This window comes from Lingula anatina, chromosome 2 (genome assembly GCF_051362555.1).
Source record: "Lingula anatina isolate TDL-2025a chromosome 2, LinAna3.0, whole genome shotgun sequence".
NCBI classification, from domain to species: domain Eukaryota; kingdom Metazoa; phylum Brachiopoda; class Lingulata; order Lingulida; family Lingulidae; genus Lingula; species Lingula anatina.
The window spans coordinates 47,350,013-47,376,238 of NC_141768.1; the positions used below are offsets into that span (position 1 = coordinate 47,350,013).

Below are 26,226 nucleotides of genomic sequence, written 5' to 3' on the forward strand. Positions count from 1 at the left end.
AAATTGTCCAATCTGGTCCAGTTTTGTTGTAGGACATGTAGGCAGTTGATTGGTGAGTAATGGTCTACCGAAACATTGTGTATGTGGTTCAAATGTGGCGATTTTGATGACCAGGGTAGCTACTCATTCCCTTGGTTCTGTAAGTTATCTACTATTAAAAGTGTTCTGTGTGAACCTGCAACCTCATCGTGCAACCTAGAATTGTTCCTAAGGTGCCCCCTATCAAATGATAGACAAGTGGTTCCGAGATTATTCCTTTATTTGATCTGGTTCAGGTTTTCGTCGATGACTACCATTGGTGTTTTGGCACCAATGTGGAATCTACTCCAAATACTGGCGCTGTCAATCACCCTTGTCACTTTAGACCCGGCATATGCTTCGTCGTAGGCCTCTTCTGGATATCTGTAAACTCTGTTTTGACTAATTGGGCGGTACAGGTGAGATCTGACCTCAATAAAGAAAGCCACGCAGTTTCATTGTTCTACCCAGAATCGTTCATGGCCCCCAATTCATTAGAGAAACAGACGACGATGTTTTGCTGTATACAGTGGGTACCTCGGAGGTCATTTGGTGTTCTTACCTGGTAAAACCAGTTTGGTGTTCGCTAAGGGCTTTAAAAAACGCATTTTAGTGGCAATTTACCCCTCGTTCTGATCGGACTAAGTGTTTTTTGTTTAGTTGCAGCAGCGTATCCCGAAAGTCAGTTGGTCCTGTACCCTGTAGGTAAAATTGTGATACATTGGGGGTGTCCTCTGTGTAGGCACATCAGTCTGGGCATTACTCTATAAAACTGTGGGGACCGTTCCGTTTGGCGCTATGATCTGTCTGGTTATGTCTGTCTTTTTCGCGCCATTCTGCCTTAGATTAACACATGTGTAATGCACTACTTGACTCATCTTACGCACTGCAAAACTGACCGCTTGCATGCAAAATTTCAAATTTTTCTATGCAGTAGTTGCCGAAATATGGATACTTTTTTGACAGAACCAAGCTTTGCCTAAGCCAAGCTTTGATCAGCCCAAAGGAACACTACCCAATTAAATCACTGCACATTACATAATGTAGCAGAGCAATAGGCATGAAAGTCAGTTAATTGGTAGTGACACACCTGACTGCACACTTTTACATTCACAAATCTTATATGAGATCAGATTTTTTTTAAAAAAGAACTTATTTTTACCTAGGTATACCTTCGAAACTGAAATATTCCATATTAAATGTCAAGTCTGTATATATATATATATATATATATATATATATATATATATATATATATATATAATTTAGTTGTAATATTTTTTAATAAACTTGCATTCGCAAAAACTGAAACTGACTTTATGAAGATATATTCATTTTCAATATTAATAATTATTATTATTGTGACCTTCATTCGTGACCTTGATCCAGTGACCTAGTTCAATCATAGAAAACATGACTAAAACATCTTTAAACAATCACCAAAGAAAATACAGTGACACAACACGCCACTTACACGATTTCAAATTTTTGCAATGTAAACTTTGTTCAGAAAAACGAAATGCTTTCGGTGAAGTATTTAAGGAATATCCATCAAAACGTTTTCCTCTTGAACAGGTGACTTTCATTTAGGCACATCAGGCACAGTGACGTCCATGTTGGAAAGATTCACACGCAAAAATACACTCGTACTAACAGCTCAAGTTCACTGAATCCGCATGCAACGCTTTTAGAAAACTTCGATTATGTACTTTTTAGTATTACGCTGATATGTAAAAAATAATTTTTCAGTAAAATCCATAATCACAGCGTTTGTTGATAAAGAAGACGATAAAAACAGTTTTTAAGTTCCATTTTACAATTATTACTTGTTTAGTTCTTGCAAATTGTAAATATCTACTAGTCAGAGCATTCCTACAATGTCTTCATCATCATGAGTACAAGTATCACCAAGCCCAGCCATGGTGGTGACAGGCGCACCCCTCTACTGCTGGCACGAGCTCCAGCACACTTATCTTCGAAGTTGTCGTTATTACATCTGTCAGTGCTGCAGCAACATTCACAGGAACCGCTTGCATATTTACATTCACCCTTGTTACACGTCGAGGTTTCCACTTTCGAGGCGCAACTCAACTTGATTTCGGTCACATCGTCATCTACGTAGGTTGCCAACACCTATAAAAAGGGATGCGTGGGGTATTACGGTTTAAGTTTTAGTCTGAAAAACTGAATGACTCCAAAACAGAATGCATCATTCAGCCGTGAAACACTTCCTCGAATATTCACTGTTTTCAGTGGCCCTTGAAATGGAAACGACAGTCCGATATTCAACATATCTTCTGTGATAGGGCCTATTATTGTTTTGAAATTTGGTCTGTCCTTTCTCCGCATGTCTTGATTTTACAAACTCTAGTCATCGCACGTTATATTTACTTACAGTACTTGTATATAAGGTAAATGGGTCAATGACGCGTACTGCCGACTGAATTTTTTCTTGCCGTAGGCTACAGTGCTGATCAAATATACTCACCCAACAAGTGGAGGATTGACAAGAGCCAGAGACATTCTGTGTCCCACTCCAATCAGTTGTGGTTCCGTTTATACAAGTGACCTTTAAGAAGGAACATTATGGAATTAACAATTTGACAAATAAATGATGATAATTATAATGATGAATAAATTGATAAATAAATTGATGAAAATGGTTAGTTTTAAAACCACATCCACTGTCTAGCATATATCGGTCAAAGTGGAACTGGAAAAGAGAAAATAACCGTGTATCGGTAGTCTGGGAATAAATATCCCCCGCAAAGAAAAAAATAGTATGCAGTTTTTCAAGAGATCACGAGTTAAAATGGATAAAAATTTCGACCTTTTTTTTTTTATTACTAAAGGCAATTAATGTTACGAAAATGATTAAACTAAAATCTTCAGGTTGTTAGATGCAAATTTACCTAGCGTCCAGATGTTCACGACTCTTAACTACTTACCTTGGCTGCCGGTGTTAATGAAGTGTCTGAAGTGATAACGGAAGCGGCAGTACCGGATGCAGTGGTTTTGACAGTGGCCTGTGATCCATCACCGCCGGCAGTGGAATTAACAGTGGCTTTGATAGGGGGCGCTGTAGTAGTAGAAACAGTGACAGAGGACAGTGGAGTTATAACTGGAGTAGGTGTTGGTGAAGGCTCTGGCGGTCTTGCTAGAAACCACAACAGGGAGGCGTTAAGTGTCACATTGTCAAAGAACAAGTTCTGTATCTAAGTCCATATCCATGATTTCTTGAAATATAAAAAGCAATCCTTATTATAAACGAACGCTTTAAGCCATGCATAAAGTAACTTAAACGAACAAAACATGCATAAAGAACGGGCAGTTAATAGTTGTGTCAGTGTAGAAAAGTTTAACTTGTCTTGAACTATATTTTCAAAGGATCTAGGGCACTATTCATAATACGCCTAGCAAGAGGATCTCTTTTTCTAAACGTTTAGCGCTAGAAGTGAAAGGGTTAGACGCAATTACTTGATATTTGTTTAAATTGCAATTTGGGGTGGTAACATCTAAAATTGGTAAAAAAAAGTCGGAATTAAAGAATGTCAATGGAATTTCTCGCACATATTTCAAAATTTTGAATTTTCTATAGAGGAAAAGTAGGCCTATATCTCTCCGGATTAAACTTTGTTAGTTGTAAGAAGTCATGACCTAGATTCACTTCGTGCAATTTGATGTTGTTACACCGTAAATTTCTATAAAAAAATTCAGATTTTTTCTTAAATTGCCGATTGGCACTGTTCATGTTTATTTCAAAACTACGAAATTAACATGGGCATTGAAAATTGAAAATCAATAGATTTCATACTGGGCCAATTCCCATTCTACAAAACAAAATCTCTAAAATTTTCGACTTTATCACAGGACAAAAAATTATTCACAAACAAATAAACTGACAGAGATATAAAATTGCTAACGAAATATATAATATAAAAGATCGACCAAATATAAATTTAGCCACCAGAGTTGTACTTTTTTGTGTAAAACAAAGGGATAAGAGAGTGCTGGAAATTTGGGCTCTTAACTTGACAGTTAAGTCTTAAACTGCGTTCCCGTAATCTTATCGTACTAGCAGGATCAATCGATCTCAGCAGGGATTCTCGCTAAAGCTTAGGTCCCAACTACGTTTTGGACGCACGGTTTTTTAGGTTCCTTGCGGCCGGCTAGGGGAAGCTAGAACGCACGTAGCGGCTCTTGATCATGTCGAAAAGTTTCTACGTGCTGTTTGCGGCCTCCAAAAGTCGGACGATGGACGTGCTCCTCACGCATGAACTCCCACGTTTTCTCCATTTTTTTGGCCGTAGACCACACGTAGCAGCCCGTGCGTTCGGTTGGGACCTAGGCTAAGGTGCAGTCAATGTAATCAGCCTGGCGCGCTCCAGCACGTCTGTCTGGCACGCTCACGCAGCAACAGCACCCTCTACCAGGGTCAGAGATTGATTTCACAGGATATTCACAGATATATCTTTACATCATCAGTTTTTTCCTATTTTGCTGACTGATAAATGAAAATAAGGATAAAAATCGTGTTTTAATAACTATAACTTTTAATTATCCCTTTGATGTCAATGTGACATCAGTTAATTAATTGGATTTCATCTATGCAGTAGTTGCCGACATACATGTATGGCTACTTTTTTAACAGAACCATGCTTCGCCAAAGCCAACACTACCCAATTAAGAACGCATTTTTACCTAGACAAACCTTTGAAACTGAAATATTTCATATTAAATATCAAGTCTGTAAATAGATGGTCATTTTACTATCTCTGGCTTTTCTCATTTTCCCTATATAATCAGCCACCCTGGTAGTGGGTACAGCAACGGCGTGTGTGGAGGTGGGGAGACCATCAGAGAATTAGCGCCATCGCTTTTTAACTGGATCGGTTAGACTGCAGATCATCTTTTCTGAATGCACTCCAAGTCAAAGTACCACAAACAATATTTATGAGCATTTGTTAATTGTCTTAAAGTACAAAACGGCTCTATTTATTAGAAACTCATTCCTCCACTTAAAAAGTTCATTGCCTAAAACTACAAAACGTAATTACAAACTCATTTCTTTGTTAAACCAACAGATTACTAATGGTCTTTGTGACAGTGTTATCAATTTAATTGTGTTAAACACATCATTAAACCGCGAACTCCCTCTTCACACTCAAAATGGGAGTTTAAAATTAAAAAATATTGCCAATCATAATTTATTCCTTATGAAAATCAAATCAGTTCGTCCTGGCCCTATTACCAATCTTCAAAAAAATTGAAACAAAAATCTGTAAAATTGTTACTTTTATCGCAAGACAAAAATTTAACCACAAATGCACAAACTCGTAAGCGAGCAGACTAATAAACTAATAAGCGATTTTTTTCACACGTTATGTTATATCCTTGAACTTTTTGTGCTAAAATAGAGTTTTTAGTGTTATCCTACTTTCTTTGCTAGTTTAAAGTTGATGTTCACAACATTTTGCCTTACTTGTTGGTGTTATGGTTGTAGGTGGAAAATAAGGTGTTGCGAGCACTTTATAACAGGTTAAAACTGGAAATGAAAATAAAAACAAACTTTAAATATCAAGTTTCCAATGAAGGCTAAACATCTTTAAACAACAAACTGATCGAAAGATCTTATGTGCTAATTACTCGAATATTTTCACACTCAGTGAAAAAACATTTGAAAACATTCCAACATATAATGAGATCAACATTATCATGAGCTAGCAATACAGTATATACGTACCTAAATAACAGCAAAATATGCTGGAAATTTGCTGTGCCATGATAAAGCTGTGTGGCCTTCGTGTCGGTACCGCCTTCCTGTATTTCTCCACCTGTATTTCTCCAAGACTAAATAAACTAAAATTTATAACAGACGAGTGTCATGTGCATTAAACATGTCGGATTCTTATTCGTTCTCTTGTAATACTTATTGCTGTAACTAAGTAACATCCAATTGATTACCAACCTTTTTTTAATTTGAGAGCCAAAATACAATGCAAACTGTGAACGGAATTTTGGATAAGAAAATGTTATCCATCTGTTATCAAATCCCTCAAAGCCTTAAACTCAAAACCACTATTGTGTCATTGCATTAATGTATAAGCAATGGCACCAAATCAATCAATTAAGATAATTTTTAAACTGTAAATCAAATTCGTTGTAGAAACAAAGTGCAAATACACATTTGTAACAAAAAATTGATAAGGTATTCTTATAAGAATAATATATTGCATATGTGAGAGTCAAGTGGCTGGCTCAAAATATATTGACTCAAAGAGTGGAGTATTGACAAGAGTCAAAGACATTCTGTGTTCCTATCCAGCCACCTGCTGTTGTTCCTGCTGGACAACTGACCTGTGAAAATGACAATATAGAAAACTTACTTCCAAAAAAAAAAAAATAAATAATAAAGTAAAGGAAAATATATATTTTAATATATTAATTTCAATAGTCAAGAAAGGGTAAAATGCTCCGGACACCATAATCTCTAGTCAATATAGAACCAGTTATCCAAACAATTAATGGCATCTTGCTTCGCAACAAAGGCACCAAAAAAGTGATACAGCATACCAACTATGATATTTATCAGATGGATTTAGGAGATAAAAGGTCAGATCAAATTTCACTGTTATATTTATTATCATATACTTGTACCATATATAAGTTTTAATATGCAAAGCTATCACTTCCATATTGGTTTTGGACCAATAAGAAACTAGGAGTAAATGTTTTATCATCTTTGAGAATAAAAATCTAAACCAATGTCTACAAGACATACATCAAATCTAGATACATAGTAAAGAAATATTTTATGACAACTTATACAGGATTTTGCTACTATGAACATTGTTACATGTACTTGGCGTTATAATTCTTGGATCCACAAGTACTTTTTCTATTTTTTTTTCCACAAAATTAATTTTTTTTTCATCAAAATATTTCAAAATAATTGTACCTTTCATGGTCAATGAGACATAATTACATCAGTTTAATTGATTAATAAACGTAGGAAGTTAACTCAAATCGAACAAGAAAGAGTCTCTCACCTAATGCCTAAGATTTCGGTTTTGATCACCAAATGGCGTGGAAAATAAAGTTTCTAAATTTATGTGACAAAAATACATTTAGTAATCATTCGTTTATAGGCAATACCCAGACTTCCTGATAAAACAAGCTTATCAGCGTAAAGACGAACGCGGTGTGCACCAATCACGTATAGACTACGAGAACAGCTGAAATTGTCTACCAAGAAACATAGAAATGTGTATAGAAAACACTTTCGCTACCGACGCCGTTGCGACTGATATGGCCGCGGTTGCTTCGTGATTCTTCTCTGCTTTGTTTTGGACCCTGAAGAGATATCTAGTTTTGCAAAAGCCAAGGGTTCAATGTTAACATGTTTAATCTTTTTTGTAGTAGGGTTATTGTTGATATATTTTTATGTTTCATATAAAACTTCGTATTAAAAACGCGTCCATGCATCTTAAATGACCATTTTATTTAGCTTTCCACTTTCCACTTGATTCACTCTCTTATGCACGTACTCGGTACTTCTTTTAGTGGGGTTGCTAAAAGTATATCAATACACATTGGTCGTAACATCCTTTCTTTCAAACTATTATATACTTGCTTCATTCTTTTGCTTAACAGCAAAAATAGATTTTCAGGAATTATTTCATTTTAATTTAGTTTTATTATTTTTTTTATTAAATTGTAATCACAAAACAGGAACTGACTTTAAGATATTTTATTCTATTGATTTTTATTCATTTTCAACATTAACAATAATTATTATAATAATAATTTATTTGTATTTGGCGCATTCCATTAAAGGCCTTACTGCGCCTTACGATTTAAGAGCTAAATATTACATTTAATAAAGATTTTAAATGACATGTTTCACATATGAAATACAAAAACATCATAAACATTTAAATAGCAAAAGTATCAAAATTATATTTTTCTGTTGAACAGATCGTTAAAATTTTTTACAATAGCTATATTTACAACAATAATGAACGTAAATGTAGTGACCTTCATTCGTGACCTTGATCCAGTGACCTAGTTCAATCATAGAAAACATGACAAAAACATCTTTAAACAATCACCAAAGAAAAAACAGTGACACAACGCGCCACTTACACGATTTCAAATTCCTGCATTGTAAAGTTTGGTCAGAAAAACGAAATGCTTCCGGTGATATGATTAATGGATATATATCAAAACGTTTTCTTCCTGAACAGGTGACTTTCATTTAGGCACATCAGGCACAGTGACGTCCATGTTGGAAAGATCCACAAGCAAAAATACACCTACTCGTGTTGACAGCTCAAGTTCACTGAATCCGCCTGCAACGCTTTGAAAAAACTTCGATTATGTACTTTTTAGTGTTACGCTGATATATAAAAATGATCAGTTGTGGTCACCTCGCTTTCTCTTTTGGCGTCAAATCCATAATCACAGTGATACTTTATAAACAAGACGATAAAATACAGTTTCTGAGTTCCATTTTACAATTATCACTCGTATAGTTCTTACAAATTGTAAATATCTACTAATCAGTGCAACCCTACAATGTCTTCATCATCACGAGTACAAGTGTCACCAAGCCCAGCCATGGTGGTGACAGGCGCACCCCTCTACTGCTGGCACGAGCTCCCTCGCACTTCTCGTCGAAGTTTTCATTATTACAGCTATCAGTGCTGCAGCAACATTCACAAGAATCATTTGCATATTTACATTCATCCTTGTCACACTTCGTGCCTTGTTCTTTCGGGGCGCAACTCAACTTGATTTGGGTGACTTCTTTGTCTGCATAGGTTGCCAACACCTATAAAAAAAGACACACGCGGCATTAATTCTAGCTTAAATGTAGTAACTGAATGATGCCAATGTGGATAGCACCATTCAGCCTTAAAGTACTTTCCAAAGAATTCACTTCTTAAATCATCCACTGTTGACATACCTAAAAAATGGAAACACATGTCAATCCTAAAAAAAAAACATATCTTTATCCGCATCTTTAAAATAAAGTGTAGACCTATCTTTATTGATAAGATGTTTTTAATTTTGGTCGATCATCTCTTGCCATTTTCGACTTCACAAGACACACTCAGTAAAATTAATATGCATAAAGCAAATGGCTCATTTTTCCCGTGTTAAATACAGCTGATCCATTATACTCACCCAACAAGTGGAGGACTGACAAGAGCTAGAGGCATTCTGTGTCTTACTCCAACCAGTTTTGGTTCCGTTTATACAATTGACTACCTGTAAGGAAGAACAATATAGAAAATTTAACTTCCAATACACACCGATAATAAATAAATAAATAAAATAGTAAAATTTTATCAGTTAATCAACATATTGTTGGCCATCTAGCCGAGGAAGCGTATGTTGGTCACCAACAGAAGAGAAAAAATAACTATATTTCGGAAGCCTAAGAAGAAATATTCCTGAAATATCTCACGACATGATTGATCGTAGATAGAAATAAATATATATTTGGTAAATTGATTTTGAAATTATCTCAAAGAACACTAGTAAATGGCCGAATTCGGACATGGCATTTTTGCACATCATTTATGTACTTAGGGCAACATGCTAAAGTTATTGAACGAACATCGGCAAAAAGGCACCTACATATGTGGATGACTGCTAGATGTTCACAGCCCTTACATAATTAACTGCTTACCTTTGCTGCCGGAGTTGTGGCGCCTGAGCTTGATGTGGTACTGGAAGCGCTAGCACTCGCCGCTGTACCGGAAGCAGTGTTTGAGACAACTGACGTGGCTCCGCCAGAGGAAACGCTGCTGCTGCCGCCGCCGCCACCAGAGTTCGTTGTAACAGTACCCAGAGGAGGAGTAGTTGATGGTGCAGACGATGCTGTAAACAACACGAGATAGTGAGGTATAGCAGAGTCAAAGCGTCAAGAGTCAAGCTGTGTATTTAAATCTTTCTTGCAATATAAAGACAATTCTTTATGAAAATTAAGCCCTTTTCCCAAACTATGTAAAAAATATGGACAGTCAACATATGCGTCCCGATGTAAAAATCTGACATAAATATATCACTTATTTTTCTTACGTCTAGGGCAACATGGTGCGTTTTAAGACAGTGATGACTTGGCCTAAATGACTATTTTAAAATACGGCCAGAATGGGTAAAGTGATCTTTGATATAAAAATGTTTGTTGCGAAAATAAATCATTGTATTTCTAAGGAACGAAAAATAAATAAATAAATAAATAAATAAATAAATAAATAAATAAATAAATAAGCCAAAGGTTGAAAGAACCAAATCTCCTTTGCAACACAAAAGTTCATGTTAATAACACTTTTATTCTACCTGTCGTTGCAGATGTATCTATTGTGGTACTATTTCCGAGCACGTTGCAACAGGCTACAACTGAAAATATGAAAGACAAACTTATCATAGGAAGTTTAAACGATGTCTTAATATTTCTTGAACACACACACTGAACAAAAATATAATTTTCACAAGTTTTAGGGATGTCCAAATATTCTCTTAATATACGCATGTACAACTGTATAAAAATATCCCTTTTCATAACCGCTGAATATTCAAATATTTAATTAGGCAATTACAATATATGATAGTCATTTTATATATGTTATTAAAGCAACAAGATCATAAGACGATATCATGAACATACATAAACAAATCCAAAATAACATGCTGGAATATTGTTGTGTCATGGTAAAGCTGGGTTGCCTTGGTTTCACTTGTCAGGGTGTCACTTGTCAGGGTTTTCGTCTTTATATTTCTATACCTGAATCACAACATTAATCCGAATAAACTACAGACAAATGAAAATAATAAGTCAGAGTATGAAAATAATTTTTAAAGAGCATCATGACAACCACAGAAAAGATATTCATTACAATTGGTTTATGTGTCATGTAGATTAAGCATGTAGGCTTCTGATTCGCCCTCATGTAATATTCATTGCTGTAACTAAGTGACATTCAATTGTTTACAAACATTTGCAATTTGAGCATATAAATTAATGCAAACTGTGAACGAAATTTTGGATACGAAAATATTGGTGTGAGATGCGTTATCCATCTGTACTCAAACCCGTCCCAATCTTGTGCTTTAAATCAGGATTTGAAGGATCTTATCTGGTGAGTCAAGTGCGTCATAACATTAATCTATATGCAATGACACCAAATCTATCACAAGAAATTTAATCAAATCCGTGGTAGAAACAAAGTGTGTCTACACAATTGTAACAAAACAAGGAGTTCCTTTATGATAGATTTCTCCGAAACCGAGCGTCCTGGAATACCGCCTTATTGCCAAACGGTGAAATTGAAAGGTCGATTACGGCGAATTCCAGTCACTGATCTGTTAAATCTGAATGGCGTTTCCTGTACCGGCCTAGCTCTTATTTTTTCTTACCGAGCGAGAGAAGGTATAAGAAACAAGGTGTTAGATATCAAGTGACTATGGTTTGAAAGAATATTTTAATCAGACTGAAGTCTCGTGGTATAGTGCCCACACACATACAAGGTATAATTAAAGGTTGTACTAGAAGAAGTATACAGCTTAAAGGTCTGACACAGTTTTTTTATTATTAACAACACTGCCAAGACTGTGTAGAAGTTTCTCTTTAAACATTGAAAGATAAGACAAAGATTGGGTCAAAAATACCCCCATAAAAAGACCTTTCCTTCAGCTAACATTTGCCATTGCCAAAAATATAAGAAGGTAATTTGTTATTGTATAATCGGTATATGAATTTATCTCGATATTTACAGCTAAAAAGGGACACTAATTATCTTCAGAATTAGCAAACATATGTTTGTGTATTTTTGGAAATCAGAAATGAAGCCTTGGATGCACTACAAGTGTAGATATTTTGAAGATAGTAACAGATCTACTAAATAAAAAGCTTCAATGGTGCATTTGTCTTCATCCTAACGTCTTTTTTCAATTCTATTTTATTTTACTTACGTCGGGTACATGATTAAAATTTTGACAAGAATTATTGCGCGTTGAATTTTTTCAGCGTAAATACGATAAAGCAATCCCTGTAACCTGTTCCATATTTTAAAGAAAAAAATTAAAATGGACACTTAAAATCTATTTAGTAACTAGTAAAACAAAAAGACACTCACCAATTGCGTTCTTCTCCCCACTCACTGCTAGATTGAACTGAATAGTATGTGTATCAGTCAACTCTGGCATCACGTTCCTTTTTATCATTGTTTCAATGACAACACCACAACATCTCGACAAAACAACCTTATCAGCTTAGCGACCAGCCGGCTACCAACCGATCGTTCTCAGTTTGTAATGTCGAACAGGGTCGTCTGCCAGGAAGAAGAGGCACGTGTTTTCCCACCGTTGGCATGGTAGCGCGTGAACTAAAGGAGATACAGTGCACCTCCCAGTGATAATGTGACTGAGAATATAAAGCGTTCGAGAGACCTCTATTGAAACCTTGTAGAGGTCGCAACCCCACCTTATAAATTTTTCTTCATATATATTTTAATTTCTTATCGCCGTTAGTCCGTTGCTAGCTTGAGGCAGACGGTTGACATAGCCCATCCGGAATTTGCATTAAATTTATAGAAGGATAACTCTCTAGATTGTATGTCCGGACCACTCCTGGCATCTCGGGATGGGGTGCACTTGTTTCAAATTATCTAAGCATTCAGTAAACAGCTTTTCTTTTAAATAATATAAGATTTTAACTTAGGCAGAATTGATACGGAACTAATCAGTTTTAAGGAATTTTCTCCTCAATGATATGATGATATACATTACAATGCGAGAACATACACTTACATGTTAGAAATGTTGTCAGTATAGGATATTCTGTGATTAATAATATCTAATACCTATTCAAATATTAGACCGACAGTGGGATTTTTTTTCGTTCAGTTAAGTTTTTCGCCTTAGCGAAGGTGAGACTAATCAAATGTGTCTGATGTTTTAGGCAAGCGCATTGTCTGAAACAATGGCTTCGTCAGTAGCTAAGTTCAAAGCTTAGAGTGTGCGCAGGCCTATAGATTAGACTGGCTAAGTTACAATTTCCATTACCATATTGAACAGCTCCGTGCTGCAGAAATAGAAAATCACATTACGATTTTAGATCCGATATAACCCCAAAGTTGCGGGTTAGACGGCCCCATTGTTTTAGCTTATTCCGTATACCCCTATCATGTATTATCCGTCATGTAATTTACGGAGCTGTTAATTAAAATACAACAAGTTTTAACGGCGCTGTGTACATACTTGATAACCCAAAGTCATGATAACGCACGTCTATTTTAGGCTGTATTGCCTGATAAATAGCTGATATGTACTTTACGACACCTTTATTTCACATGGAGAATAAATACACTTAAAAAAATCTTTATTTGCTATAGTCATCTCGGAGATTTTCAATTGTTTCCTCTTTCTCCTTATCGCTGTCGTCATCATTGTGGTTTAAAGTCTAGGGAAGAAAAGTAAAAATATATAGCAACAGAGATAACTCCTCCTAAATTGCAGACTATATTTCATTTGGACGAATCAAAAAAAAAAAAAATTATTCATTCATTTTAAAAACTGCACTCAAGACCAAATCTGCCACAGAGACTGCTTTTAAGGATTTTCAAAATGGCCGCGAGATTCTTTTATGGAAACTGTCCAATAATTTGCTAAATGGTTAACCTCGTACTTACCCTTAGTGGGGCATTTTCTACAGCAAAATTTTTTTCGTCCTCTCCAAAACAAGATATCTGGGCAATTGCCGGGAGGATATATTTTCTATCTATCTCTTTAGGTGGCGTATATCCTGGAAATGCAGAAAATGAAAAAAATAGAACAAGATTATCACACGCGGTCAATGAACATGCAAGTAAGTAACATCCGTTTTAATATTCGTTTTTCAGAGTTCTTCAGTAAAAAGTGTATGTCTAGGTAAAAAAAATGCACTGTCAACAAAACAGGTTCTTTGCGAGGAATTTTGCAGGTCACAATGCCAGATGACCACTGCGGTAGAATCTCTTAGACTATCTGGAGAGGTCAACATCGTCTACTTCTGCAATAGGTGAGGAACCATCTGTACCCCCAGTCACAACACTGGAACACCGTGGCTTTTACCGATGAGGTCAGGTTCGATATGTACAGCCATTGGTCGAATGAGAGTTCAGACTTCTTGAAGAGGCATACGACGAAGCGTGAGTCGTTCGCTGGTACCCGCATGACTCGGCACGAGATCAAGCGTGCTACTGACTGTTTCTGTGACTAGACACTATCGATATGATATTGTGTCACAATTTTACAGTTGATAGTTTGGATAATGCAAAGGGCCAAATAATCACGTAATGGTTGTTTTATAATTTAAAATTAGCCATATATTTTTGTAATGTAATGCTCTGCTGGTGAATTCATTGACAGAGTTGATATAACAACGACACTGGATAAACTAACAATAATTATGCAAATATCATAAAATTGTTGTTTTCATTAATTATTCAGAAAAACTGAGGGAAACGAAGAAATATTTTGGGGAAAAATCTATGTTGAATTAAATGTCAACTGTCTTTTGTAATGAACATATTTCCATATTAGCCATAAGAATTTTGCTATGCATGTGCATGCCAGAGAGAAAATAAACGCTTGTAGCGTCTCACCTGTCGCAAAACTGACGATGACTCCGACAAAGACCGTAATTATCAGCCCTAGCCATGTGTACCACCAATATGATATGCTGTAAAACTTCTCCAACGCGGACCTGCAACAGAACGAAAGGGTAACATAAATCTTAATGCTTGCTGGCTGACTTGATAATATCGGTAAACTCAGTTGTTTGGATTTTAAAAATTTAGGGAAAAATGTGGTGATGTAAACACCAAAAACATGTTATTAGCGAAGCGATCAAAATAATCAAAATACCCTTGGTGATTGGCATGCATTGTAGTATTTTGATCAATATCTTCTCGATACGCCACTGTAGAGATTGTCTCATACAAGGATTCATTAAACATGGACGCATTAAGGAGGGAAAGCTGTACGCCAGCAATGACAGGTGTTGTAAAGTTAGTGGCTATGGTGGTATTCTCGGTGTCACACCCAGATGTGTTAGTTGGGAGGAAGTGATTGTGTCGTGTCACTGTGAATGATCCAAAGGCCACCCACAGAGCGATAATTACACCTGCTATCGCGCCCCCAACAACTCCCTGAAATAGAATGGGATATCATGTTGTACTGTGACAGTTTAAAATATTCGAACTATTGTAAAATTAGATTTTATGTGAGGCTGTATTTGACAAGAAATTATGCTTACTGTGATACTCATTTGTAGTCTAGTAGATATCGAGAGAGAGAGAGAGAGAGAGAGAGAGAGAGAGAGAATTACTTTCCAATTACTCCATGGAATGCAACAACCCAGCAAAAACATTCCCAAGAAAGGCCCATACAATGCACCACTAAACGCAATGGTTAGCTACCGGTAAATATAAAATATTCACATAAGCAATTATAAACCTGGAAAAATATGCTTCAATTTCTTTTTTGTTTTCTTTGCCTCTATCCTACCATTGCAAATCAAATGATTTGTTCAAATAATAAAAAATTAATCACAAATCTCTTAACCTTAATCCTAACGACACTTTTTGGCAATTAAATACAATATGAAACATGTTAAGAAAGCACGCTGCAATGATTAATGGAAATGAGTAAAAACATAGGGATGCATCATCCAATCGGATATTATTATTATAACTTATTACTACTTATTATTACCATTTACCTGTATCACAGTTGTACCCTTTACCACTCCAATCATGAAAGCCAAACCCGCCGATATTATCCCATAAAATATCACTGAAAAACAAAAAATTAATCGAGCAGTGGAGAAATAGATTCAGCAAATTTTCAATGTTTCCAAAGTAGGTTTCTATGAGCTGCTTTATCATATCGTCCAAAGTCAAAATTGCTTTGCAGCCATAACATACATGTAGTTTCATCGGGGTCAATCTAGACCGGTAGCAGTTGGAGAATGAGAGCAAGGACTGTCGGTGCGTAAAGTAAGCCAATAAAGCAAATCTGTGATCTGTAGGCTAAATGAACAAAAACAACATGAAACAAAACCAGATAAAATAGCTAAGCCGCCATATTTGTGCCGCTTTTAAGTCTAAAGTTTAGTTTACTTTATAAGTACTTTAGACTTACTAAAAATCACATTTTCTCTTTGCAAAATCTGAACTTTGTCAAGTGATTTCTCCGTGAAATACAGTTGTATTGAAATACCCCAACCCCCACCCCCGATACTCACCCAAACATTGACAGGCTACCACCTTTCTCCGCTCACTTATATGACCATATTTGGCTTTGAGGATATCTTCCCACGTCACGGCAGCGAGCGCCACCTGAACGGCTGAGGTGGAGCTAATAAAACGAAAGTGAAAGACGTAACTTACTACGCTCCAATCAGTAATGAAATAATATTAATGCATAAATAAGCAAATTAAATAAAATCTACTTTGCATCAACAATCGGCTTAAACGCAACGTATCATCTTAGTTAGCCAGACCTGACCACTGTCGGTAAAGCACTCGGGCAACACTCTGACAAGATTTCTACTGTAATTCGAACTGTCTTACCAATATTAATAGTGCCGCGTGTTTTTGGCTCTTTTCTTATTTAAATTGCGTACCGCTACATACTCTATTACTAATAATATCATAATTCCAGGTACAGTTTAAACAAGCATTTAAAGAAAAAGAGAACCGGAGGCGTAAAATAACTCATGTTTCTCTCACCGAGCAGGCACTCTTAATTTTAGAGCGAGACAGGCCATTCACATGTAACACCAACAGTGAACTATTTCCAAGTTGGTAAATACGTGTACAAGGATATAACTCCTTGGTAATCACGTGTATAAATACATAACTATGGAGTAATGTAAGAAATCTTTTAAAGAGCAGCAGCATACCTGAGAGTTCCGCTGAAGAGACTGGCTAGATATATACCAGGAACCCCAGGGTAATATAATGTGTCCATCAAGTAGTAAGGAACTATCTAATAAAGGAAAAATAAAATATACAAACTGAAAACAAATGACGATTAATATATTAATGCAACGTTTATGAGATCAAATGCAGGATAAGTGCCGTGCTTCCTCCAAGTAAAAGTTGTTGTGTAGAAAAAATATCATATAGGAGTAGCTGCATAATGAGATACCAATTTTACCTGGTTGATGTTTTTCAAGTAATTTGCACGAAGGGGATCACACTGCTTGGAAGAATAGAAAGCAAAAATGACGAGACCCGTCAATGTAACAAGTGAGATATAAACCACCCATATCAGTAGACTGCCGAACACGACCCTGAAAGTACAAGGTGAAAATAAATAAATAAAAAGTATACAATGTGAAGGAATACCTTATTTAAAGAAATAAAGATAAAATCACTTGAAATACATATAGGTAGGCCTAATGATGAAAAACCTTGATTGCTTCAAGTATATACCATTTTATCTACTGGTGATCTACTAATGCTGAGATCCTTACGTCCAATTTATAACTGATATAGTTGAGAAACAGAATCTTATATGCTGCTGGTTTAGTTTTTTGAAAATCATTTTACATTACAGTCATAAAGCCATTGTATCAAGACACTTCTAGTATGACGTCACTAGAGTCTAACCAATCAGAATTTTTTAATTTTTTTAAAAAATAAAAAAAATCTCAAGGTCAATTTCATTCTCTTTTTCATTAACAGCATTAATTTTGTAAATAAACTTATTAAGCATTTTATGTTTCTTTGCTGCCTTAAAACTGTACGTTACAGGCGCGCCTTGGTAAGGGTAGGTACCGCCTTGTACCGCTGGACGGAGGCAGGGTTTACGGCGGAAAACACCAGAATCTGGGGGGCGGAACCCAGGACCAGAGACCAGAATGAATGACGGACTCGAAGATCGAAATCAAAGCTGAAATGTCACAATGCTTATAATTGTTTTCATTTAGTCTCGTACTCCTTTACATGGAACAAATTTTATCTACTGTTTACATTACAAATGTTAATTTAAAAGATAACATTGATGAAAACTTTTCTTCTAAATTTGCTTCTATTTGAAATCTACACATAGTTTTATAGCCATTTCATATGTCAAATATACTTTTTGTCAGTCAGTTTCAACATTAGTGTCGAGTAGAAATGGGAAGATTTCACCGTAGCTGATATCTTTTTAAATAAACGCTGGTGTTGTAAGTCCAGTGAGAGAGTGAAAGGTCAAAAACTCGTTCATTACTGTATTTGCTCCAATCTTCCTCCAGCCCTGCTTATATCAAACACCTTATCCATTCCTCCAACTTCAACTGTTCCCTAAGAAAACAGTGAAATAAAAGCTGAATGAAATTTTTGTGTATCTTTAATATGTTATTAAGAATTCAATGAAAGAGGTTACATGTACTTATTTAACATGAACGGATACCACTTGAAAACTACATAATTGGAAAAAGACAATTTCTTCAAATACATAGCAATTATAATCAAATACATTTGTTGTAAAAAAATAAGTTGTTCTGTTAAAATAAAATATTCATATATAATTAAAGATGCTGCTGCTCATAAAACACAAACTGCTCCTTCACTATTTTGGCCAACAGACTCATATTTCACACTGAAGGTAGTCCGTGACTATTTTTCGAAACAAATATATGGTCCCATTCAAAATAGGGGAATAACTAGTCCGAGGGTCAAATATGGTCGCCCACTTGAATACTTCCCCACGGGATATCTATTCAGTGTCTATTAGCGGATTAGACGGCGAGCTTTGTAGTATGTCGCCATATTTGACCCTCGGACTAGTTAGTCCCCTATTCTGAATGGGGCCTGTGAAAGCTTACCTGTATAATTAGTGCCAAGAACCCGCTGACAATCACCACCATTTGTACGGCGTCTGTTAAAACGACCGCACGAAGTCCGCCCTGGAACGAGTTTTGACCCATGTAAACACACCGAGAGATATTATTAGACCGTGGCTATATTGGCGTGGCGTTTTCGGTGTAGTGCGAGCACTTTCTTTTTGTATGTCAAAGGTAGCATTCGCATAGAGAAGAGCCGAGGTCTAGTAAGGCCGCGCCTAAATATGGCGGATTTACATGAAAGGAAGACCGCTAATCCTGTTCATCTTCACCACGCGTCGTCCCTGCAGGAGCACAGTAATTAAATCTCAGCTCAATTCAACCGGTCGAGGGACAACGCATGGGGAGGCGTGTGAGAGGCGGAGAGACCATTTAAAGATTAGCGGTCTTCCTTTCATGTAGGTCCGCCATATTTAGGTCGCGGCCTTACTAAACCTTGGCTCTTCTCGATTTGAATGCGCCCATAGAGACCATTCCCAGACCCTATCGTACTAACTTCCTACTAACTCCGAGGGCATTAAACATTTTATGTTGTTTTGCTGCATTTAAACTTGATTTGCAATTTACTTCGGCGGCTTAGATGTCTGTCACGCCTCCTGAGGCTGATAGGGGGTAATAACTATCGTTTAGCAGCTTTAGAGGGTGTCCCAGACTTCTAAGCCACTTGGCAATTTAGCGACGGACCCCGTGGAGATGGACCGATCCCGTTAGATCGATCTAGGAATGGGAACCCAGTCAAACAATACACCGCCCCACGCTATATGTCTTGAACACCCGTCTCCCCGACGCATGTGGGCTTCTCAATTCAATTTCAATTTCAATTTATTAAACCTTTAAGCCCTACGGCTCATCAGAATATCACATTGCATCATTTCACACAAAATAATGTACTTCGAATAATCCATAGAAATCCTAAATGTGCTACATATTAATTGGAAAAGTCAATGCACGGAGAAAAAACAAAATAAGGGTAAATAACAATATTTCATGTATGTAGATATAGCTTTTATATAAATCTAAACATATCTTACAAAAAAGGAAAACACGAAACATGGATGCACCTGTATTTATTATGGTGAAACATTTACGCTAAATTGTCTTTAAATGCACATATCTTATTAAGAGTAGGACAAAGTATGTCAACACTTTAAACATAATCTCCAGTAAAGAAACAAGTAGTCTGTAAGATGAATTTCTTACCAAAGCCGTGTAGATAGTGGACACCACCAAGACACATAGAATGGACAACCAAACGGGAAACCCAGTCACTAAAATACGAAATTTTACAACAAATATTAAATGGTGTTCGAATTTAGGGAAGAGAAGTTTGTTTTTTAGCTATTGACTGCCATACATTGGATATTTTTGATGTATATGGTGTTGTGTCGGGATTTGCTGCCAAATATACTCAGTGGCGCGATTAATGAGAAAGTGAAAGTGAAATTGTAGAGGTTGGCCATTATCGACCTTTAAAGTTCTATTTTTGGAGATTGTTCAATAACCGTACTTTTATGCATTGCGGGTGTTAGCAAAAAAAAAAAATTAATTAATTAATTAATTGATTAATTTAATATATATATATATATATATTACATGGACCAATGTTAAATTTATTGTTAATTATTTGCTAAACGTAACCTCGTGAAGACGTTAAAAAAACAACCCGGACCTCTGTATCGGCCGTGAAAGACGAGGGTGACACGTACAAGGAGGTAGTATGTTGTTTCTTGTATGTATTCGAGATCCCCCATGCCGACAGCATCACTTACCTGCCTCCAATGCAACTGAAGGTGAATACATCACCACTGCTAGGTAGAATAGCTATTAAAAAACACAAATTCATATGATTGTTGTCGTTATCAAAGATTAAAGATAACGTTCAAAGATTAAAGCTAACGTTTGAACGTAAGCTTTAATCTTTGATTGTTGTTGTTATCAAAGATTAACGTATATCGCTGATACTAAATACGACGTTCACCCTAGGGAATTACCAACTGTGTTGTCATAAAATTTTGATAAGTGAAATCAAAATACTTACCGACTGAATGACGATCAATATCGTTGCCGTTAACTTGGCTGCTTTTGACTTGAACCGGAGCTCCAGATACTACAAATTATTTGGAAAAAAAACGTCAAACAAGTGAATATTTCATATATCATATTGAATACATAATGTATAATGAATCAAAATCAATTTTAGAATAAGTACATGTTAATGCTTATTCATGTTGGTAGGAAGAGGAAAGACAAGTTATAAGCTTCCATTGCAATAATAATAATAAGAAGAAGAAGGAAAATAACTTAATTAATTAAGACTTGCCTCCAGTGAGCTTGTTAACTTCAAATCATAAAACAGAGGAACGAACTGCCAGCCGGCAATGAGTAGCGCTACAGCCACCCCTGCTATCAAGTAAATATACTCTATACCACCCATATACACCTCAGCCGGCATCCCCAGCATGGACGTAGCTGAGGCCAAGGACAGGACCATTGCTATGGCAACGGGGAGCACGTGGAGCTCTTGGTTGCCAAGGAGATAATCTCGGTTCGATGGTCCTTGCCGCTTGGCTCGAATGGCGTAGAAAACCCCAATGCCAGCGGATACTGCCATAAATAAGGCGAAGAGCACGAAATCGAAGGCTTGCAAGTACCTGACTTCCGAAGTTTCCTGAAGAAAAATCAGATATTCTGATGACAATATTAAAGCTTGTCTAGAAACTATGAAGTCAATTTTCTTCATAATTGCATCTTTGTTGGAATTCATTAAATGCTGGCAAGTCAACAATAAAATATGAAGCTCAGTTTAAATGACGAATACATTTTGTGTTGAAATATGGACATTCATCAACGTGGAACTTTGGACCCTTTCAAATTTTTTTGTAATCTTCATTGGTCCAACAACTATTTGAATGTATGGAGTAAATAAGATAACAATTTGCTTTGCTTCTATTACAAGAGGAAATAATTTTTATAAAATGTCAACAATGATTATTATTCTCAAAATAAGCATAACCTGGATGTAGACCCGCTTTTCTTCTTTGCACGCGCACGTGTACACGAAGAGCCACTATTCAACGCATATTCAGCGGATTCATTATTCAGCAGTTTGTTTTTATTTAAAATTTTTCTTTTTTACTATGTTTATTTGCTGTATAAAATACTTTCCAAAAAGTAAATGCGGGTTGTTCTTCATAATAATGAAATTGTCTTCCGACAATATCACAATAAAATATTTTCGTTTATGTTATAAACAGTAGGCCTATACTTCTATTGGTGTATTGACCCAATTTACACCCAGGGCCAAACATTGACTCCAGAAATCAATGTGCCAGCTAGTGCATGAACTATATGTGTGTGTGTGTGTGTGTGTGTGTGTGTGTGTGTGAGAGAGAGAGAGAGAGAGAGTGAGAGTGTATAATTTATTCACCCATATCGAGTCACTAGCGGATACCGTAAAACATCCTACATTACAATGAATCCCGTCACTTTATGTAAATGTAAAATACATACATTTTAATTAAAAGGTTGGAGATTTGGGACGCAGCATTCATTTGAAACAAAACTAAAGGGCAATTAAATAGAAAGAAAGAAGATTTCACATCATAAAAATCCCATAAACAGTAGCATTCTACGTGTAAAAGATATCCCTGTAGAGACAAGCTCAGGTAGTCATAATGAATGTACCATGTGACTAAGTAAAATGTAAGAAATCAAAAATAAGAAAATGTGTGTAGTACCTCTCTCTAATTGAATATAACACCCAATGGAACCCACCCGAGATTATCTAAAAAGAGGCTGCATGGCGGGAGTTCATACAAGACAAGAAAACGTTCGAGATTCCGGGCGAGGTACATGTAGGGCTAACCTTTTAGCTATAACAGTGAAACTCGATGAAAAAGAATTAACCGCAGACAAATAAAAAAGAAGTTATCTGCATCAGCTAGCCGCACCACATTCGCTAGTATGCAATTATTTTGGCCCCACTCTCCTCTTAATCTGGCCAAATCTCGAATGAATTAAGCATAATTCGAGACTCTGACCTATTCCCATTGGCATCTACACAGGCTTACAAATCAATAAAAACTTTATAATTAAGATAAAATCTTACAGGGTACCTACATCTTATCAAAAAAAGTGCAAACAACAAACAACGGGTCCCTTTTTGTCGAATTTTGAACGATAACAATTTAACTTTAATCCCAAAATACACCGTGCTACATGTATATATCCGATACACATATTGTGTTTATAACACGGTAGTGTTACATACTTTGTCTATGTCTTTGAATTAAATCACAATCACGGAAGAGAAACCAAAATTAGAAACAAAAATCTCGGTAGAGTAATTTATTTAAGTAATTGAAGATACACCCCTTTCAGATGACAGAAAATGGAAACCAGGTGACGACTCTTAATTGTAAAAATTCCTTGGGCCTCATTTAAGTCACTTCGCTCTTTTGATCTCTTCCACCAAAAACAGTCACTACACCTACCCTCTACCAGGGCGACTGATAGATTTTTACAGCAATTCACAGACATGTCTCTAGCTAGATAGATGGCTTCAGCCCAAAATGACCATCTATCTAGCTAGAAACATATCTGTGAATTTCTGTAAAAATTTATCAGTCGCCCTGGTAGAGGGTACACTACACCTGGGAAAATTTTAGTTGAGGCCAATCCCAGGTCCGAGCGTTAAGTAACCTTCCTACCAGGAGAACATATCCGTGTTCAGGGCCCCTATGAAAAGTAATATAGTCCCTGCGTTTAGTTTTATCATACTTCCTATTAATCACGTATGTTACATTTAGTTCCTTTATTATTCCTATAAATTGCACACATTTAGTATAGTTATTGGGCACGCAGGACTTAGATCGATCCTCTAGAAAAGGAGGGCTTTTCAGTTAGTGAGATAGAGAACCCCGGAGATCGTTGTAACAGTCCCTGTATGCGTGCCAGCTTGTAGCCCGTCGGTGAATAAAGATCTACATGAGCTACAATTGAAGTCGTTGCTACTCACTCAGAAATAAGTAACCAACCGGGTTACAGGTTGACTACAAACACCCATGCAGTTGCACGCGGCTAAGACACATCTCATTTCTAAAAGTCAGAGTCACTGATCCGTCATCAGTCTCTAGTATAGAATTGAAACGCTCAAATCTCTATAGCTAGGCTGCATCAGCCTTCATGAATTTTTATTCCATATCCGAAGTCAACTCAACTTTTTGCTCTTTCAACGTTGATATCCCCCTTTGGGTTTCTTGTTAATGACAATGAAAATGCATTTTGTAAATAAAAATAGTTGAAAACCCTTACCTTGTCCACATACATGGTGCTTGTTTCTCTGTGACACAGCGTTTTCTACACAGGCTTTGTGGCATATAAATGCGCAGGCTCCAGATATATGATATTTGTAGGTCTATATATACATATCCTTCCTACAATACTCATTTATATGCGGCATACATGCGTGTGATACTTTGAAAATGACTACAGACTTCTTCTTAAGTGGAACGATTCAACATAAAAAGATTTGTAAACTCGAACTTGTGTCTTTTTTCAAAATGCTTCATGTATGTTACACTTAAGTTATTTACTTGCAAAGATAACTATTTTGTCGTTGCCAAGTATGAAGAGGGATCAGGTCAGGTCCAGTTACATGTACGAGTACCGATCGGTGTCTCTGATATCTTGATACGTTTCTACAGTAATTCAACAGCCATAAAGAGACAGGTGAAGCGCGCTTGCCAAATATGACACCGGCATGTTTTGCCACAGGTGTCATTCCCGTCACTCATGGGTCAATAGCCATTCTACGATGGCCTGTAAGCACTGTACAAGCAAGTCACTATATAAGCAACTGAAAAAAATCCAATGGTTAAAGTAGCAGACTTTTTGTTCTTGCTCATGATTTTTCTTTGATGTAAAGCTACTCATAAATACAACAGTTTCAGTCTCAACTCTTTTTTTTTCTCGTGAGAAACTTTGAGTTTATGTAAAAAAAAAAACAAAACAAAAAACATTTCATTAGTTTAGTAGGTACGTGTTAAGTTTTTTCTAAGTTTGTGACAAAAGAGCTTTGAATATTTGCAGAGTTAGACACATATTTGGGCAAGAATGAATTACAGAATTATTTGAGAGAACCAAAACAGGCACGTACATGTACCACAGATCGCTCAGAATTCAACAAATGGAATGCCTAAAGATGCTGAGTTACGCCAAGGGGTCGTTACGAGCCATCGTACGATTGGTGTCTTCCACACGTTTTTAATTTGCATTACACAAACGTACCATCCAAAGATTTTAACACGGTGACACAGATCTTTGCATTGTTAACAGCATAATGGGCAAGTTAAATGACCAGTTAATTGGCCAAGCTGCCAGTTTGTTTGTATGGCATGTGCAGGCACATATTATGATACTTACAGGTGTGGCAAATGAGATAAACTTGTAATTTGTAAAAATACATCTGAGGATGATACTTTTAAAGATGTTTAATGTTTAAAGAAAAGACATGTAGATTGATTTAGTAACATTTACTATATACATTTGAGGATGATACTTTTAAAGATGTTTAATGTTTAAAGAAAAGACATGTAGATTGATTTAGTAACATTTACTAAAGAAATGTTAAATTAAAGGTTGGCTCCATTTGTTAGTGCGTTATTTTAGTTATCTAGATTTTATACAGATTATAGGAAAAAATCTGCCCTTTAATGTTTTGTTGACCTTTTGGAAAAATCTCTGCATTTTCTTAATGATAAATTACAAAGAAAGGTGTGAATTAATAGTAAAACTTTGCTCTATTATCATCCTCAGATATATTTTACAAATCACAGGTAATGAAGTACAAGTATATCTCATTTGCCACACCTGTAAGTATCATAATATGTGCCTGCACATGTCATACAAACAAACTGGCAGCTTGACCAATTAAAGAATCTAAAGAAGATCGATCTAATCTCTGGAAATGGGGTCATAGGGTCTGGGCTTTTCATGCATAGGACTAGATTTGGTCCGGGCCTTTGACATATCCATTGTACACATGTCATTCGTCTGCTACCCGTACTGTCAAGAATAGGATTGTGACATGCGGGCAACGTTACATGAAGTCTGTGCATCACTACGGGCACCAGAAAAAGACATTCAAATAGATTCATATTTCACAGTATGGGTTGGTGCAAATGATCTGACAATCATATTATAAAATTTTCAACATTTTTTAAAAGCCTCATTTTCCTAAAATATCCTGTTGAACTGTTAGAGGAATTAAACTTTCAAATACTTAATTTTTTGGCAACACGATATATAACAGATTAATG

The 26,226-nt window shown here is 36.2% G+C and overlaps 3 protein-coding genes across 15 annotated transcripts; all 3 read right to left on the reverse strand.

Annotated features, from left to right (window-relative positions):
- Positions 1–1,329: 1,329 nt before the first annotated feature.
- Positions 1,330–6,144, reverse strand: LOC106164164 (uncharacterized). 2 transcript variants are annotated; one of them, XM_087004989.1, is made up of 5 exons: positions 5,762–6,135; positions 5,501–5,563; positions 2,967–3,175; positions 2,507–2,587; positions 1,330–2,151 (listed from the first exon to the last, which is right to left on the reverse strand). In XM_087004989.1, exons 1-5 carry the CDS (start codon positions 5,799–5,801, stop codon positions 1,891–1,893), a joined length of 654 nt encoding a protein of 217 aa, XP_086861115.1. In that variant the 5' UTR covers positions 5,802–6,135; the 3' UTR covers positions 1,330–1,890. The 2 variants fall into 2 exon arrangements, with proteins under 2 accessions (XP_086861115.1, XP_086861116.1); XM_087004990.1 differs by lacking the exon at positions 5,501–5,563 and having other exon boundaries at positions 5,762–6,144.
- Positions 6,145–7,753: 1,609 nt separating this feature from the next.
- Positions 7,754–13,393, reverse strand: LOC106164165 (uncharacterized). 2 transcript variants are annotated; one of them, XM_087004991.1, is made up of 6 exons: positions 13,369–13,393; positions 10,697–10,813; positions 10,369–10,428; positions 9,716–9,906; positions 9,208–9,291; positions 7,754–8,851 (listed from the first exon to the last, which is right to left on the reverse strand). In XM_087004991.1, the coding sequence occupies exons 2-6, from the start codon at positions 10,737–10,739 to the stop codon at positions 8,591–8,593; spliced, it is 639 nt and encodes a 212-aa protein (XP_086861117.1). In that variant the 5' UTR covers positions 10,740–10,813; positions 13,369–13,393; the 3' UTR covers positions 7,754–8,590. The 2 variants fall into 2 exon arrangements, with proteins under 2 accessions (XP_086861117.1, XP_013397428.1); XM_013541974.3 differs by lacking the exon at positions 13,369–13,393 and adding an exon at positions 12,165–12,862.
- Positions 13,392–25,105, reverse strand: LOC106156424 (sodium-coupled monocarboxylate transporter 2-like). 11 transcript variants are annotated; one of them, XM_087004981.1, is made up of 18 exons: positions 25,071–25,105; positions 24,221–24,764; positions 21,228–21,575; positions 20,946–21,014; positions 20,677–20,728; positions 20,108–20,175; positions 18,890–18,970; positions 18,292–18,365; positions 17,830–17,970; positions 17,233–17,368; positions 16,976–17,061; positions 16,316–16,428; positions 15,791–15,864; positions 15,398–15,484; positions 14,935–15,218; positions 14,673–14,773; positions 13,719–13,831; positions 13,392–13,489 (listed from the first exon to the last, which is right to left on the reverse strand). In XM_087004981.1, exons 2-18 carry the CDS (start codon positions 24,233–24,235, stop codon positions 13,409–13,411), a joined length of 1,923 nt encoding a protein of 640 aa, XP_086861107.1. In that variant the 5' UTR covers positions 24,236–24,764; positions 25,071–25,105; the 3' UTR covers positions 13,392–13,408. The 11 variants fall into 11 exon arrangements, 9 of the variants coding, with proteins under 9 accessions (XP_086861107.1, XP_086861109.1, XP_086861106.1 ...); XM_087004983.1 differs by lacking the exon at positions 25,071–25,105 and having other exon boundaries at positions 21,348–21,575; positions 24,221–24,855; XM_087004980.1 differs by lacking the exon at positions 25,071–25,105 and having other exon boundaries at positions 24,221–24,855.
- Between the last annotated feature and the right edge of the window lie 1,121 nt (positions 25,106–26,226).

Bases quoted from the DNA above. Each gene is read 5' to 3' on its own strand.
- LOC106164165 (XM_087004991.1), bottom strand. From the start codon at position 10,739: ATGACACAACAATATTCCAGCATGTTATTTTGGATTTGTTTAT. The intron at 9,292-9,715 runs GTAAGCAGTTAA...TCTTCCTTACAG, and splicing joins CCACAACTCCGGCAGCAAAG to GTAGTCAATTGTATAAACGG. The intron at 8,852-9,207 runs GTGAGTATAATG...CTTTTTTTATAG, and splicing joins GTCAGTCCTCCACTTGTTGG to GTGTTGGCAACCTATGCAGA.
- LOC106164164 (XM_087004989.1), bottom strand. From the start codon at position 5,801: ATGGCACAGCAAATTTCCAGCATATTTTGCTGTTATTTAG. The intron at 5,564-5,761 runs GTACGTATATAC...TTTCATTTCCAG, and splicing joins CATATTTTGCTGTTATTTAG to TTTTAACCTGTTATAAAGTG. The intron at 2,152-2,506 runs GTGAGTATATTT...CCCTTTTTATAG, and splicing joins GTCAATCCTCCACTTGTTGG to GTGTTGGCAACCTACGTAGA.
- LOC106156424 (XM_087004981.1), bottom strand. The intron at 20,729-20,945 runs GTAAGTATTTTG...GTTTTTTAATAG, and splicing joins TATTGATCGTCATTCAGTCG to CTATTCTACCTAGCAGTGGT. The intron at 13,832-14,672 runs GTGAGACGCTAC...CTGCATTTCCAG, and splicing joins CATCGTCAGTTTTGCGACAG to GATATACGCCACCTAAAGAG.